This window comes from Rhinolophus sinicus, linkage group LG03 (genome assembly GCF_036562045.2).
Source record: "Rhinolophus sinicus isolate RSC01 linkage group LG03, ASM3656204v1, whole genome shotgun sequence".
Classification (NCBI taxonomy): domain Eukaryota; kingdom Metazoa; phylum Chordata; class Mammalia; order Chiroptera; family Rhinolophidae; genus Rhinolophus; species Rhinolophus sinicus.
The window spans coordinates 56,096,355-56,112,243 of NC_133753.1; the positions used below are offsets into that span (position 1 = coordinate 56,096,355).

General features: G+C 37.1%; 1 protein-coding gene across 2 annotated transcripts in view; it reads right to left on the bottom strand.

Moving 5' to 3' along the window:
- Nucleotides 1–402: 402 nt before the first annotated feature.
- The window catches only part of TMOD3 (tropomodulin 3), a 63,262-nt gene continuing 47,775 nt past the window's right edge, over nt 403–15,889 (bottom strand). For both annotated transcript variants that reach the window (XM_019730629.2, XM_019730631.2), the window contains 5 exons: nt 14,263–14,393; nt 12,425–12,532; nt 10,267–10,410; nt 9,149–9,293; nt 403–4,339 (listed from right to left, as the gene is read on the bottom strand). In XM_019730629.2, the coding sequence (XP_019586188.1) occupies nt 4,305–4,339; nt 9,149–9,293; nt 10,267–10,410; nt 12,425–12,532; nt 14,263–14,393 (563 nt within the window). In that variant the 3' untranslated portion in view covers nt 403–4,304. The remainder of the gene's footprint in view (nt 4,340–9,148; nt 9,294–10,266; nt 10,411–12,424; nt 12,533–14,262; nt 14,394–15,889) is intronic.

Here is a 15,889-nt window from a genome sequence, read left to right on the forward strand (position 1 = left end):
ATCCAACCGGCAACCTTGTGGTTGAGAGCCCAATGGCCCATGTGGGAATCGAACCAGCAGCCTTCCGTGTTTAGAGCATGGAGCTCCAACCGCCTGAGCCACCGGGTCGGCCCCTAATAAGCTTGTTCTTGAAAAGGTGTATGTAAGGAATGAACTTTAGAACATCTGAATTAAAAGGATTTTCAAAAAGTCCAAATCTACAGGATATTTGATAAACTTTATTAAAATTAGTTATCCCAGTGTGAAGTGGTAAGTTCTAAATGCCTATCGTACATATTCTTCAAAAGAAACTTCACTATGCTATGATGAACCAGGTTAATGATATTTTGTAATATTTAAACATCAGTATTATAAAACTTTCTGCTTTTATATTTATAAAAATTGAAAAAATAAAGAAGCATCTACACCACTTTGGATATTTTATTATTAACAAATGTATTTAAATACTTATTTTATGTGACAAAGAATCATGATTATAAGGGTAATTTTCAAGCTTTTAAATATAACTAAAACCAAATATAATTTATTCAAAAGACTGCAAAATATAACGTGGGCATTTATTTGAAATTATAAAGGTTTTTATGCAATGTGTGTGTGCAAGCATATGTATGCCAATTAAAAAAAAAATCATTCTTAAGCAGACAAATCTGGAAAAGGGCCCCGTCTGAGGGCAGCACAGGAGTTGCTCTGGCACGTCCATGTGTTTCGGTTCTCGTGGATGCCATGTCTTCAGTTAATACTATTCAAAAGTGAAGTGGCCTTGAGGGCATTATGCCAAGTCAAGTAAGAGAAAGACAAATATTTATCTCATTTATATGAGAATCTAAAAATCTGAACTCATAGAAACAGAGCAGACTGGTAGTTGTCAGAGGCAGGGGGTGAGGATGAGGTAAATAGGCGAAGGTGGTCAAAAGATACAAACTTCCAGTTAAAAAAGGAATAAATCCTGGGGATGTAATGTACAGCATGGTGACTAGTTAACAATACTGTATTATATATTTGAAAGTTGCTAAGGCAGTAGATCTTAAAAAGTCTTATCACAGGAAAAAAAAACCACTTTTTTACCTATGTGAGGTGATGGATGTTAACTAAACTTACTGTGTGATCATTTTGTAATATATTCCTATACTAAATCATTATGTTGTATACTTTAAACTAACACAATGTTATATGTCAATTATAACTCAATGAAACTATAAAAAATTCTTTTAATAAAGTGGCATTGTAAGAAGGAGCAAAGTTGGACAGTACTAAACTTGCAGAGAATGGAAGGTGCTATGGACTCCAGAAAAAGCATGCTCCTCAGATCTGCTTGGAGGTAACGGTGGTTCCTGATTTTATAAGGGAAAGTAAGGCAGCCCTGGGAACACAGAGCCAAAATTATAAGATTTTATGAAATCCCATGAATCTTTTCATCTTATTTTAATGGCTGCAAGGGTTAAAAATAATGTACAATAGAAAATGACTAACATTTTATCAAAACATTTTTTCTAATTTTTTTTATACCATGGAATCCCTTTTTAAAAATGAAAATACATCAGATACTGTCAATGGAAAAACAATTTACAAAGTTCTATTTACATGTAACTTTTCCAGAGTGCACCTATTGCATAAAGCAAATGTGCAGGTTATTTCATTCAAATAAGAATTTGCAATTTAACGATCAAGATAATTCTTGAAATCTCTAACAGTCTATTTTTTCTTAAGCACAAAATGTTTATTTGGTCTTTTAAATGACAGGCACCCTTAGAAAATGTATTTCACCTATACTTTAGACTTCTACTAGGCTTTCGCTACAAGTATATAGCACCAAAATCCATTTTAATAATATAAATATTAGTAATTGACTTTTAAAATACATAAATTTCATGTAGACATACTGGAAAAATTAGAACTTCAAATACGAATATAAAATTTTATAAAATGTGAAGTTACAAACTTGTAAAAAACAGCAATTTAAAAATGTAAATATTCTTTGATTAAATAACCAGATTAAGTTTAAATTGGTTAGAATGCAAAATTTAAGGTCTTAGAATATCTTTGGTTTAAAAATCAAAACTACTTGATTTTAAAACTCAACCCTAATCTATTACAAAATTTTAGAGCAATGTAGAAATTCTGAAAGTTACTAAAAGGTTAAGAGGTGCCAGATTTTTTTTTTTAAGAGGTGCCAGATTTTTAAAGATCAAAGTAAACATCAGTTTTCTACCTTGTAATTACAATTCTTGAAAGATTTTTTTGCATTCAATAGTTTGAATGTTCATCTTTAAAATTATTAATGAAGAAATCGTTTCTTCAATAATATAATGAACTGTTGTAAGTCAGAAATGGAATGGTACAAGCAAAACACTCAACTTCTCCATACTTTGATAAATAATAAGTGAAAAAGATATTACCCTAAGTATGATATATAATTCTACCTACCTATGTTTAAAAACAATACAAAACAAAAAAAACAACTTATGGAAGGAAGGGGTAACATACTTAGCAATGTACTGACTCATAGGACAGGGCAAGCAAGGCAGCCGTGCTGAAAGTGGAATGGTGGCCTGATCTACTGCTCCATGCTGGCCCCCACCCTGCTGGAACAGTGCAGTCTCTTAAATCAAGTACATTTCCAAAGTTGTATATGAAAAGGAGAGAGAGAGAAAAAGAGAGAAAGAAAGAGAAAGAAAGAGAAGAGAGAAACTTGTTAAAAAAAGAGAAAAAAGCAGCAGCCTATAACTGAAAGGGAATAGTGCAAAGTCAATCTTTGGCCCCTTTAAAACACTGGACACTGATTCAAAGAAACAAATACATCTTGTTAAGAAGGCTTATTACCATAGTACACAAGAAGCTGCCTAGCTCATTGGGTAAACTGTCCACCCCAAGCCAAAGGAGCAGACATTTTGTAATTCAATGTCAAAAAATAACAACAGACCTCTCCGCTACTCTGAAACGAGGTCTTCCCTTTAGAAAAATCTCCCTGCGAATGATACAGCCAGGCCTGCATTTTTGAGGCCAGGATTACTCAGATTCCTTTGCCCCTCCCTGCCTTCGGTAGCAGTGATGCCTCTACCACCTCCTGCTCCAGGGGCTGCCTGGATACAGGTCCAAATCCTCCATCGCACTGGTGGTTCTGGAGTCAGTCTTCCCAGCACAGTAGACTTCAATTGTTCACTTTCATACTTCGAGTAATAGGAAGACAACTTTTGTTATGAGAAACTGCTTTTACACAATATGGACAAAAAAGTACAAGATGAAAGAAAACAGAGTAAACATTAGGTTTATGAAGATCTGTCTTCCTTACTGGTCTGAAAATTTGCAGAGTGGTGATTAAATACCATTTATAGAATTCTGCATTGCATAAAGAAATTTCTCACTAAACTGTGCAACACTTGATTTGTATGCATGCCAGTTTCTAATTTACAGTAACCATCAGTTAAATGACCGTTTTGTGTGCTCTTCAGACTTAACCTCCATCATGTTTGTTATCTTTGATTGATGTGTTTAACAACTTTCTTTTTCTGCTTTACCCTAAATAACCAAGAGTTGGCTGTATGCCTTTTACAGGAAAGAAAATAGCTTTCCTATTCAGATGCTTTTTACTATGGGCTTTCACAAAAATTTAATAATGCCCACATAATGAAAATGAAAAAACTGTAAGGAATTTAGATGTCACTATCCTTTTAAAACACATCAGACAAGTGCAGTAACCTGAAATGCACAGAAGACCATTTTCTCTCTGCTTTTAGAGATCTGCTTTTACTTCTAAAACAGATGACGAGATTTTGAGTCAATCTGTTTTAAAATTCTGGCATTGGGCTTTCTTGATAGAAGCACAAAGTACACTCGTCCCAAGCTCATGTCTTCTAAAACATGGAAAAGTCTCCATGTCCTAGAATAAGGAAAGCTTTGAAGTGCTTTGTACCTAAGAGGTGCAACAGCAGTTCTGGTATCAGCTATGGCCCTTTAGGATTTAAGAAAGATTGGTCCTTAAAATGTTCGTGTTATTCTCCATGACTTCCTATATTTTCTTATAATTGTATTTCTTAACCCAAGACCCAACATAAACCACTCAATTAAGCTAAATTAAAATTGATTTTAGCAGAAAGTAGAAAAAACACTTTAAAATATAAAATATCCCCTACTATTGATTTTACAATTTGAAACTTGTAATAAACTAGAAAAAAGATACATGTAGTTTAGAAAAAGAAAGATTTCCAGTCTTTTCCCTTCTACCCAGGAAAGTTTTACAACTGATATCACCAACACAAGCCCTTGGTGACCTTTCGAAGTCTTCCGAAGGTTGCACCTTGGCGGACTTACTGGTGGTCTCCTTCAACTCGTCTCTTGCGAACTGTGAGAAAAATAAAAGAAAGTTATGTTGGAAAAATCTGTTTGTACAAGGTTAACTTGCTTGTTACAAACAAATTTCTGTATAATTCAGTTACAGACATTACAAAAATGAAATGTCTGTTTCCAGTTCACATGGCCATTAACATAAAAAATGTCACTCACTTCATCCTTGTCATTTACCTGTTCAGAAATAAGGGGCTTCAAAATGCGCACGACGTGTCCTAAGCTCCCCTGTGCGTACACGGCCCTGCTAGAAACCTAACACAGTGTTTAGCAACCTCCTGCACGTCCTTGTGCCTGTCTCATTTTTCCATTAAAAGAGTTTATACCTCCATTAAAAACGATCAATAAATTCTTGTGTTAAATTTTGAAATGGCACTCAGGCAGCTGGGATTAGAAAGTACTAACAGAATCTATTTGCATGCTCTTCTGATTAGGCACTACGATTTATATCCTTAGTCTGTGAAAGAACATACCAAAACCAGTTTTGTCATTTTTATAGGTGACTTGCCACTGCTCTCCAAATTTTCCTTGTCGTCTATAAAATGAACCAGCTCAGAACTCTGACAAAACAACAAATGCAAAGTAATGAAACTCTTAGACCCTGGTACTGTGGTGAGGTCACAGCTGGCTACCACAAAGCGTGGCTGCCGGAGGTGAGCCAGCCAGTTCACTCGCTGGAGTGGAGGCCAATGCAGAGCTGAGGCACATGCACTCCAGCCTCCTCGTGGACTGGGGACAGCGAACCGTGCTCCATAGCAGGGCACAGCCTTCCACTTGAGGATTGTGCTACTTTTGCTCTCACCCATCAGCCACCAGGGCGCTCCGCTCAGAGCCCCAGGTCAGGGCTCCGCAGCATGGCGGCCAAGCCCAACGGAGAAGAGGACAAAAAGCACGGGTTCTGAGCTGGCAACAGAGTGTGAATCATGGTGCTGTCACTTCTTTGTCGTGTGCCCTTTGGCAAGTAAGTGAACCTCTCGGAGCCTCAACTCATTCTCTGTAACAGGAGAATAATGGTACCTGTACCTCACGGCTGGGCAGTTAAAGGCACGATGAGACCGTAGTAAACACCCCAGAGAGCACTCAGCTTCATCACCTATCACAGTGGGGTTATGGGATAGTCCTGAGGCCCTGGCAGGCCATCTTTTTTGGGGTGTGGAAAGCCAGTTTAGCTTTTACAGTTACAGGATTTGCATTTACGCATTACTGGTTTTGATACTCTTACAGTTAAGTTCCTCTGTTTAAGTTAGATTTTTGGTCTATTAATTTTATACTTTCTTCTGAAACAAGTAGGAAGGCAACTGCCTTTGTTCAGCTTGAATTGACCGTTTCACAGAGAAACGAAAAGCCAACAGATGCACCTAGCCCACTGGCCAGGCTACAGGTGCTCTGTTCTCATGCTATTCTGACTGCTGGCTCTTGGTACTAGCCTTTGACGGCTGAGACCAGACACTCGATGATGTGCCTAAGAGATTGTCCGGCCGTTGGCTGGGGACTGGCTGGGAAATAAAAACCAGGAGGACTAAGTATCAGTTTCCCACACACATTTTTATACTTATCTAAGTACGTCCCTGACTCTAATTTTAGTCCCTGTTAATAAAGAACAAGTTTCTTTACTGAAAAATTAAGGGGAAAAAAATCAAACAGCGACTTCAGTCCTCAAAAACAAACCTAATTCATGTGTATAGATCTCTGAAAAATATAGAAGTATCTGAGAGACAAACCAGACAATTCTTTAAGGTAGAAAATTTCCAAGAAAACTTTGAGTTGCAGCAGGGTTTGGATGTTATCAGTAGTCCATTTCAGATGTTAAAATGCATGTTATAAAAAAAATGTTATAAACAAGATCTATAGAACAGAGTAGAGCAAAGACAAACACTGTAGAAAATTATGTAGTGAGCTGGTGTGAAGATAGGAATATCAAATATTGCACCTACACCACGTAACCTCTTTGCTGCTACAGCTATGACACTTCTTAGCTGGAGAGATGGTGAGTAGGTAGAATTATTTCAACGAATACTTGAGACAAAGAACACAATGAGAAAGGGAAAGATGTTATCAAAATCAAACCACTAAAGATCTGATACAGCCCCATTTGCAAAGTGAAGAAAAATTATATGACCAAGAGATTCTATAGAAGTTTCAAGTACTGTTTTTCAGTACATCTTTATCAAGGTAAATGTTAGACGACATAGTACTACATACTAGTAACTACATATTAGACTGCATGGAAGAAAACATGTTCTTCAAGCTTGCCCCCTTGATCTGTAGGCAGAGATCAAAGTGCACAGCTGAAAAACCATCAAGCTGAGGATTCTGGGAGCACAACATAGCAGAAGATGGGGCAGAGCCATTTTCAACTCCTCTTCCTCACTTGGTGCCACTTGTTACCTTCTGGCAATTCCTCATTCAGCCTGTAGATGAGAGGCTTGGAAATTTGGCCCCGTTACCAATTACTTGGCAATTTCTTTCCAAAATTCACTGCACTAATGTAAGTTCTCGATACTTCATGATCAGTCAATTGTGAATGTTCTAATTAACCTCATATCCTCCCTATCTCTAGAAGAGTAATAAGAATATTTTTCTTGAACTAGCATTTTTATCATGCATCCAGTGGCCTACAATGGCTTCCAAATGCTTTCCACATAAAATCCAAAGAAATCTAAGTTCTTTACCATGTAATCTTAGTACATCTCCTAGCATTCCCTCTTAATCAGCTGCCATCTCTTTTTTATTGTTAGCTTCAAGTGGCAAGCACTAAGAAGTTTATTCTGGAGGCAGCCTCCTGCCATGAGTCAGTTCTAACATTTGCAGGCTGTCCTCAGCATGTAAATAACTTTCTTGCTTCCAAACCTGAGCTTTCATCCCATGCAATTCTCATTTCATACCTGAGAACCAGATTTCATGTCTGAAAATCTTGTTTGGATCAGAATGAAACAGCATTGGGTGGGGGTGGTCGACAGAGCTACCAGCACAAAGCTTTTGCTTCTCTCAGTCCTGCTTTGTGTCAGCACAACTTCTTCAGCACGGCCTCCTTGCCTCTGCCACACACGGCCATGGACAGCTACTCAACTGCTCAATGCCAACACAGAGCAGCCTAGGAAATAGTTTTTATCTGTCCCCTCATCACCCATTGGCCCCAAACCTGCCTTACTTCTTTTCTTACAGAAGTGTCGGCAAAGCGCCTGCCACCACAGGCCCCTCAGAAGCGCACCAGTGCTGAAGCCTTACACCGGCTGGCGTCTCTGTCACTGATGTGGCTCTCACCGGGCTGCTCTCCTGCATGACAGCTGCTGAGACCACCTGCCTGCTGGGACACAGGTGACAGAAACGGTTGGGGCTACAAATTTGTTGGTGGCATTCTGGGATAGATCAGGTAGTTTCAGAGGAGAGGAAAAATGGAGAGTGCTTTATGCTTAAGTTTATGGCTGTTTAGTTACCAGAAAATTGTAACTCTGAGCAGGGTTCAATTTCTATCATTTTCTTTATTCACTTTATTAAGTACCTACTACTGTCAGGCGTGTTTTTAAGAGTTGTGGATTCAACAGACAGACATGGTCCCTGTCCTCAAAAAGCTTTAAAAAAAAGCTTTGAAAATGGATAATTACAATGAAGTATAACTAACTTACTAAGTACAAACTTTTTTAGAGCCAATAATCTATGTCTTGAAGTTCTCCAATTATTTGTGAAGTTTAGTCAGACTTGAGAAACATGACTCTAAGAAGCAAAATTAAATACCTGAAGGAAAATACAGAAGCCAACTAGTGAACCACTATTAGAAGAATTAACATGACTCTGCAAATGACATCTAGAATCAAAAACACACCAAAACACACCAATTTTCTCTTTTAAAAAGCAAGAGGCTAAAATCTTCTATGGGAAACTATACTCATCAAAGGACAGGAAAGGTTTGAACTACTATTTCCCCCAGTGATCTGGATTATGAAGCTGTATTTTTTCTGCTCCAGAAACCTTTAAAGAATGAAAATTCAAATGTGGCTGAAGCTTAAATGAACTGCATCACTTTGAAATGTTACTCCCTTTAAGAAGTTTTATTTTTTAATTCTTATCTAAACGCATCTTTTAAAATACGTATTTCAATGATACACACCACACTTAAGAGTTGATTTTTGGAAATGTAGAAACAAAATTATAAGCATCACTGTTTTGAATTCAGCCTTGGTTGGAAAATAGACTTCAAGTAGAAGCCACAAGCCTCAGCAGTTCAATAGGAACCATGAAAGAAGGGGAGACGACTGAGGTGGATGTGTGCAGTGAGAAGCCCAACTGCCCAGTGACAGCGGTGTTAGGGAGGCTGGTAAGTACAGCAAACATTTACATACCACTGACTGTAGGACTTGGGTTAAAATTATAATTATTCTAGTCTATATTTTACTATATAAAATTGAATTTCTCGTAGGCCTTTTTGATAAAAAGGACAAAAACTTTCCCGTAATGTTGAAGTCTTTGTTTCAATAGTTCCCAGGGGTGACTTATAGCTGGGAATAAAAATCTTTGTTATAGGAAGAATTTAGTGTAATGTTTATAGAAAACTTTGTTCACTTAAAGCTGTGAAATGATTGTCACAGGAAGTAGATTTTACCCACTAACCATTCCCAATAATCACTACAACCTCACTTAAACTGAACTCTGATTCAATCAGTATAAAAAGGTCTGTGCAGATTTTTAGAAACAAAGGCCCAATAATCTCACTCTGTTAAAATTTATTTTAAAAGTAAAAAGTGTTCCTCTAATACATTATCTTAAAGGTACAATTCAGAAATTTCATTTGATACTGCGTATGTCTTACCTAAGTCATTGTTTTTTGTTATAGCATTAGCTGCCCTGGTTCGCGGTCCCTGCTGTGTAAACTGATATCCAAATTTAAGGATATTTGTATTTTCTTCAAGCATCTTGGCCATTTGTAATTCTACAGCTGTCCCCAACTGCTGCCTCTGGAATAATCAGAAATACAGAACAGTATTAATAAACTAGATCAAAATACTTTTCAAGGTAAGTCAAGACTAAGACATTGAGATATATGCTGATTCTGCTGGTCTTTTTAAATTTCTCCAATTTTTACAACATACGTAAGAGAAACAAAATTTTAAAGTTCAGTATAGAGCATACAGACATCAAAAAATTGTGGATTACCACAATGAAATACCACTTCATACCCCTATCTGTAATAAAAAAGACAGAGAGTAACAAGGATTGGCAAGAACATAGAAAAACTGGGACCCTCAGACATGCTAGTAGAAATTTAAAATGTTGCAGTTATGGTGGAAAACAATTTGGCCATTCCTCAAAAAGTGAAACAGAGTTATCACATGACCTAGCAATTTTACTCCTATGTCCATACTCATGAAAAATGGAAAACACATTCCAATAAGAACTTGTATAAGAATGTTCACAGCAGCATTATTCCTAATATTCAAAAAGTAGAAAACAACCCAAATGTAACAATATTATTCAGCCATAAAAAAGAATATATGCTACAACATGGATGAAACTCCATGGATGAACATTTTGCTAAGTGAAAGAAAGCAGACTCAAAAGACCGCATATTATATAATTCTATTTACATGAACTGTTTAAAATAGGCAAATGCATAGACAGGAAATAGATTAGGGGTAACCAGGGGCTGGTGGGAGAGGTGTCTGCTAGTGGGTATGGAGTTCCTTTTTGGGATTATGAAAATGTTCCAGAATTAGTAGTGGTGATTCTTGCACAACTCTATGAATACACTAAGAGTGATTATTTACTAAGTTAATACTCGGGATGCCTCGCAGGTGCTCTCACCCCCTTTCACACCACCACCTTCCTGAACAGCTCCCCGGCCTCCTCCCGTCCACCTCCTGACCCGCCCGGCCCTACGCAGCAATGTGGGCTGCAGCTTCCTCCAAACTGCTGCTGCAGAGCACAGACCTGATTGTCAATCTTGAGCTCTGTGAGGGTTTCATTCTCTTTTAAAGCATCAATCAGTGCCAGAATCCCAACTCCTGTAATAAAGTTGGACTCCATATTTAAACTCTTCAAATTCTTGTTTACTCTCAGCATATCTGAAAAAGCCTAGAAATTAAAGAAAATATTTGGAGATTAAAATTTGACAGCATCTATTACACACTGCACATGCCATAAACAAATATGCTAATTAACATAACTGCCTAAATGTTTCTCATTAGCTTATTTTAGCTTGACACCTACCTCACACGTCTCACATATATCTACTTTGCACTTGTACCCTGTCACAATCTTTAGATTTTTTTGTCACATGTAATTTTCTGTTGGTAGCAATTTCCACTGCTTTTCACATTTTTAGGTTCATTCACACCCGATGTCATGTTTCTTTCTCCTGTGTCTCCCATACTTTCTGTCAGTTTCTGTGTACGACTAACTTTATCAATGTCCCTTTGGAACATCTTTTCTTATTTGGGTCTTGCTACAGCTGGCTTACTGCGAAGCCAAAATGAGCATGGCATTTTTGAGGAAGAGTAGGACGGCCGTATGGCTATAATAGAATGAAATAAAGGGCAAGTAAAGGAGAGGCCTGATCATATAAGGCCTTATAAGGCCAATGAAAGATTTTGATTTTCACTCTTAGTGAGACAGTGAGCTGCTGGAAGGTCCTGAGTATAGAAATGAGATAATTAGTCTTAAGTTTTAAAAGAATCTTTTTTGATGTTGTATAAAGAGTTGGCTGTGGGGTGGGTAAGATGGAAGCAGACAGCTCAATTAAAAGGCTACTGCAATAATCTAGATGAGAGAAGATACTGGCTTAGACCAGGGTGGTACCGTACTTGTGAAAATGGTGAGAAGTGGTTGAATTCTAGAAATATTTTGAAGACAGGGCTGGACATACATTTAAGGTTGTGAGAAAGGTAAATCAAGGGTAACTCCCTTTCTTTTTGGCTTCAGCAAATGAAGCAATGAAGTTGCCATTTAGTGAGAAAAGAAAAAGTGAGAGAAGGAGATATGGAATGGAAGTTAGAAGTTTGGTTTGGGACTTAAATTTGATACTGTGTTTCCCTGAAAATAAGACCTAGCTGGACAATTGGCTCTAATGCATCTTTTGGAGCAAAAATTAATATAAGACCCGGTCTTATATAACATGACATGACATGACATAACATAATACTGGGTCTTATATTAATTTTGCTCCAAAACATGCATTAGAGCTGACTGTCCAGCTAGGTCTTATTTTCGGGGAAACACGGTATGTCTGTTAGACATCCAAGAAAAGCTGTTAAGTAGCTGGACAAGAGCATGGAGTTCAGGAGACAGGTACAGACTGGAAATAATAACACTGGGAATCATCTATATATAGATAATATATAGCAATGAAATAGAATGAGTTCACTCAGAAAGTGAGTGTAAACAGAGCAAAGAGGTCATGATGGAGCCCTAGGCCTTTCCAATGCTTAGAGGTTGGGGAGAAGAGGAGGAACCAGCATAGCAACCAGAGAAGGGATAGTCAGTGAGGCAGGAGGAGAATCAAAGTCAAGTGTAGAAAAACGTTCACACCATGATCAAGTGGTGTATACCCCAGGAATGCAAAATTGATTTAATATAGTAGGTTGGTGCAAAAGTAATTGTGGTTTAAAAGGTTAAAAACAACTGCAAAAACCACAATTACTTTTGTACCAACCTAATACAAAAATTAATCAATGCAATACACCTTATTAATAAAGGACAAAAACCACATGATCTCAAGAGACACAGAAAAAGCATTGGACAAAATCTAACACTACAGATCCATAAATGGAATCTTCTGCAGATGTTAAAAATAATGCTGTGGAACTTTATGTACTGATATGAAACGACTTCCAAGAACTACTGTTAAGTGAAAAATTAAGTTGCAGAACAGCATACACTCTATGACTCCATTTATGTTTTTATAAATTATAGGAAAGAAATAAAGGAAAAATTAACATAAAAGAGTAAATCAGGTACTGCCTAATAGTGAGATAAACATCAATTGAAAAAAGGGAGTAAATTTTGTTCACAAAATCACCATTCAGCCACTTCTGTAACGTATCCTGGCACGTAGTCATAATTTCGGTATTATCAACGGTAGCTTACTTACAACTGCAACAGGGTCATTGCTCCTCGTGGCTGCAAGACTGAAATGTTTCACATGTGTGTTGGTTTCCAAAGCCTTCGCAAAATCTTTTAGGGTTGGAATTGGGATATTCTTGAAAGACAATAGTATAGAACATTATTACATTTCAGTTTTCAGGACATTCAGTTCATTACTCAAATATACCTATATTTACTTTTCTCGTTAAAATGTATTCAGAAATTACATAAACACACAACAGTTAGTCTACAAGTGAAAACAAATAACTCAGCCTCCTCCATATCTATTTGACTTCTATATTATGGTACATTTGCACAAACTGTTGACCTAGAGCAGGGTACATATTACCATTTCTCTAGCATTTAGGTTAAAGAAACTCTTGCAATTCTACATTTAATTATTCATATTAAAAGAAGTCAACACACTTGAGTATTCAAAGTGGATCCGCTTTCTACAAAGAGAAAGATGTGGGAGCCCACCTCTAATAAGTATGATTCCTGAGGCAGATGACATACGATTCTCAGTCCTTTAAACTACAGGTAGTAAGAGAGATTAGCCCTATACTACTTTAAATGTGGAAAGATATAGTTCTAGAAGGCACTAATTTCTCCCTTTAGTACTAAGACTTCCATTCCCTGAAGCCTGGTTATTTTCAGATCATTACTGTTAATTTAGAGACAGATATATGAGGACTGAATTTTTAAAGAATTAATAAAATTAGTGATCAACTAGGGATATTAGCTTTTTCCAAGGTTTTTTTCCCTCCACGCAAAGGAAGAAACACCCACTAAATGAGTGCAGTGGTCTTATTCCCTAGGTTCTTGTAATTTCCAGATGCCCTCTCCAACTCCAATTCAGACAAATCAAGATTTAAAATGAGGAATTTGTAATGACGCTATTATACAATGGCCAATACCCAAGGGATAATTGGAGCTTACTCTTCGGTAATTAATTATCCCTATGTCCTTGTAACTCATTTCTTCCTTCTTTACTCCAAGGAAGAGCTGCATTTTAAAAAACCTTGTAAGACCCCAGAAAGCCCACTCCAAAGTGTTTACTCAAGAAAAATGAAAACATGTTTACACAAAACCTATGACTGCATGTGAGTGTGTACAGTGGCTTTACTCATTATCAACCCAACCTTTACTCATTATCATATGTCTATCAACTGGTGAATGGATAAACAAATCGCAGCATATCCATACAATAGCCCAACACTATCCAATAATAAAAAGAAACAACTGATAAGCAACAACACGGGTGAATCGCAAATGCATTATGCTAACTGAAAGGTGCCAGACTCAAAAGGCTACATACTATGTGGTTCTATTTATATGACATTCTGGAGAAGGCAAAATGATAGGGAAAGAAAACAGATTAGTGACTGACAGGGGCTAGAGTTGGGGTCACAGAATGAGGACAAAGGGGTGTGACATGTTCTACATCTGATTGTGGTGATGGCTGTACAACTGTATGCATTTGTCACAACTCATGGAACTGTACACTAAAAAGGGAGAATTTTACTAAATGTAAGTTATACCTTAAGAAACATGATTAAAGAAACAAAACCTTAAAGACAAATGCTCTTAAAAGTAGGCAGTACTTTGGAAGCCAGAGAGATTTACACTGACAGTCTGTAGGGTTTACATTTCTGTATGATACTCTTTAAAAACCAAGTCCGAATAATACTGTAATATTTTAATTTCTAAAATATGAAGGCATCTGTGTTAGCATACTGTTAGGAGTGAAAACTACCTTTAAGTAGAAAGAATTATACTATATCAAAACTGCTAGGCTCTTATCCTAGATCTACCTGACTCAAAACATTTGTTTAGTATACCTACTTTTATATTATTCAAATTAACTTCAACAAGACGAACATCATTTTCTTTAATTCTCTTTAAACTCTCTTCAACGTTGGTTGGATTTGGTGGCTCATCAAATACTGGAAGAATCTTTTCACCTTTTACCACATCTGTAGTAACAAATGAGAAGAGCATGAGTCTCACTGGTTGATATTATGATACTATTACAGTGGATGCATATATTAACTTGCTAACACATAACACACACACACACACACACACACACACTGTGGAACTAATTTAAAAGTTTCTTCTCCACAATTTCTAAATGATCCTTTATGTGTTGACACATATTTAAAGCACTCGAAAAAAATTTTATTGAACATATACCAAACATAATCCAACATTTCTTTGTAATGTATCAACCTTCAAAAATGAATATTTTCACTGCTTTTTGGTGCATTACAAGATATCTTTACCACTAAAATATATTTCACAGCACAAACCAATGATTCCATTTATTTTTAGCAAAGTTTAAGATAAAGTTTGAATATGATCAAATTTAACACCTCATATCTTTTTGTCTGAGATCTAATAATTACTGTAAAGGCAGTACGAATCAGACTTGAAGAAATACAGCCTCCATGAGAAGAGTAAGATGATGGAAGGACACACTACCTCTTCTTCCCATGGCGAGTACTACGCAATGGGAAAGGGGGAGGACCCTCCATTCGGAAGAAGAGTAGGAATAGGGAATGGGGGACCAGAGAGGTAATGGTACACACAAGAGCTACTGAGGCAGAAATGTCAAAACTTACCGCCCTGCTTCACTCCTACCCCCAATCCTTCACCATATATACTATGCCAACACACATGGCCAGGATACAACTATGCAAAGCTGAAAGAGGACCGTGAAGTCTTGAACCCTCTAATGAGATACAAGGATGCTTTGAGATGTGTGCGGAGGTTTTTGAACACCTAGAACAGGTTAACTTCTATGGATAAATTTTCTGGAGAGAGCACCTATAGCATCAGATTTTCAAAGAAGCAAATGACCACAAAAAAGTTAAGAACTGACATGGAAAGACTGACAGGATCATTGCTTGGCTTAGTTCTTCCCATCTGCCCTCCTCTAGCTTTTAGGAGCAAACCTCATCTTAATACAAGGTATATTATTTACTCATCCAATAAATTTCCTCTAAGAGTAACTTGTCTTTTTCAAATATCACACACATACACACACACAAACACACACAGAGCAATGAGGAGATCAACTTAGATGGAGGTCTGAAAATTATTTTTCTGAGGACAGTTGAAAGATTGGGATGTATTTAGCCTGAAAGTATATATTAAAAGAAAGTATTCCCATTGTTTTCAGATTTATTCTGTAGAAGGAGAAGAGAGGAATTTCAGGTGGTTCTGAAAGGCTGGGTCAGAACAAGTGTCGAATGCCAGGAGGCAGAATTTTGTTCAATGCAAAGAAGAGCTTCCTAACAGAGCTCTGATAAAGGACCGAGTGGGCTTCCTCTCACAAATGTTCAGCAGGACAGTTTTCTTCAAGATGGTAGGTCAAGTGGGCTGGAGAAGAGCTTCCTCACTGAATGGAAAATTGAATGAGTTCTTCCTCAATTTAAATTTTATAAAAACCAAATGATTTCTTTCCCTA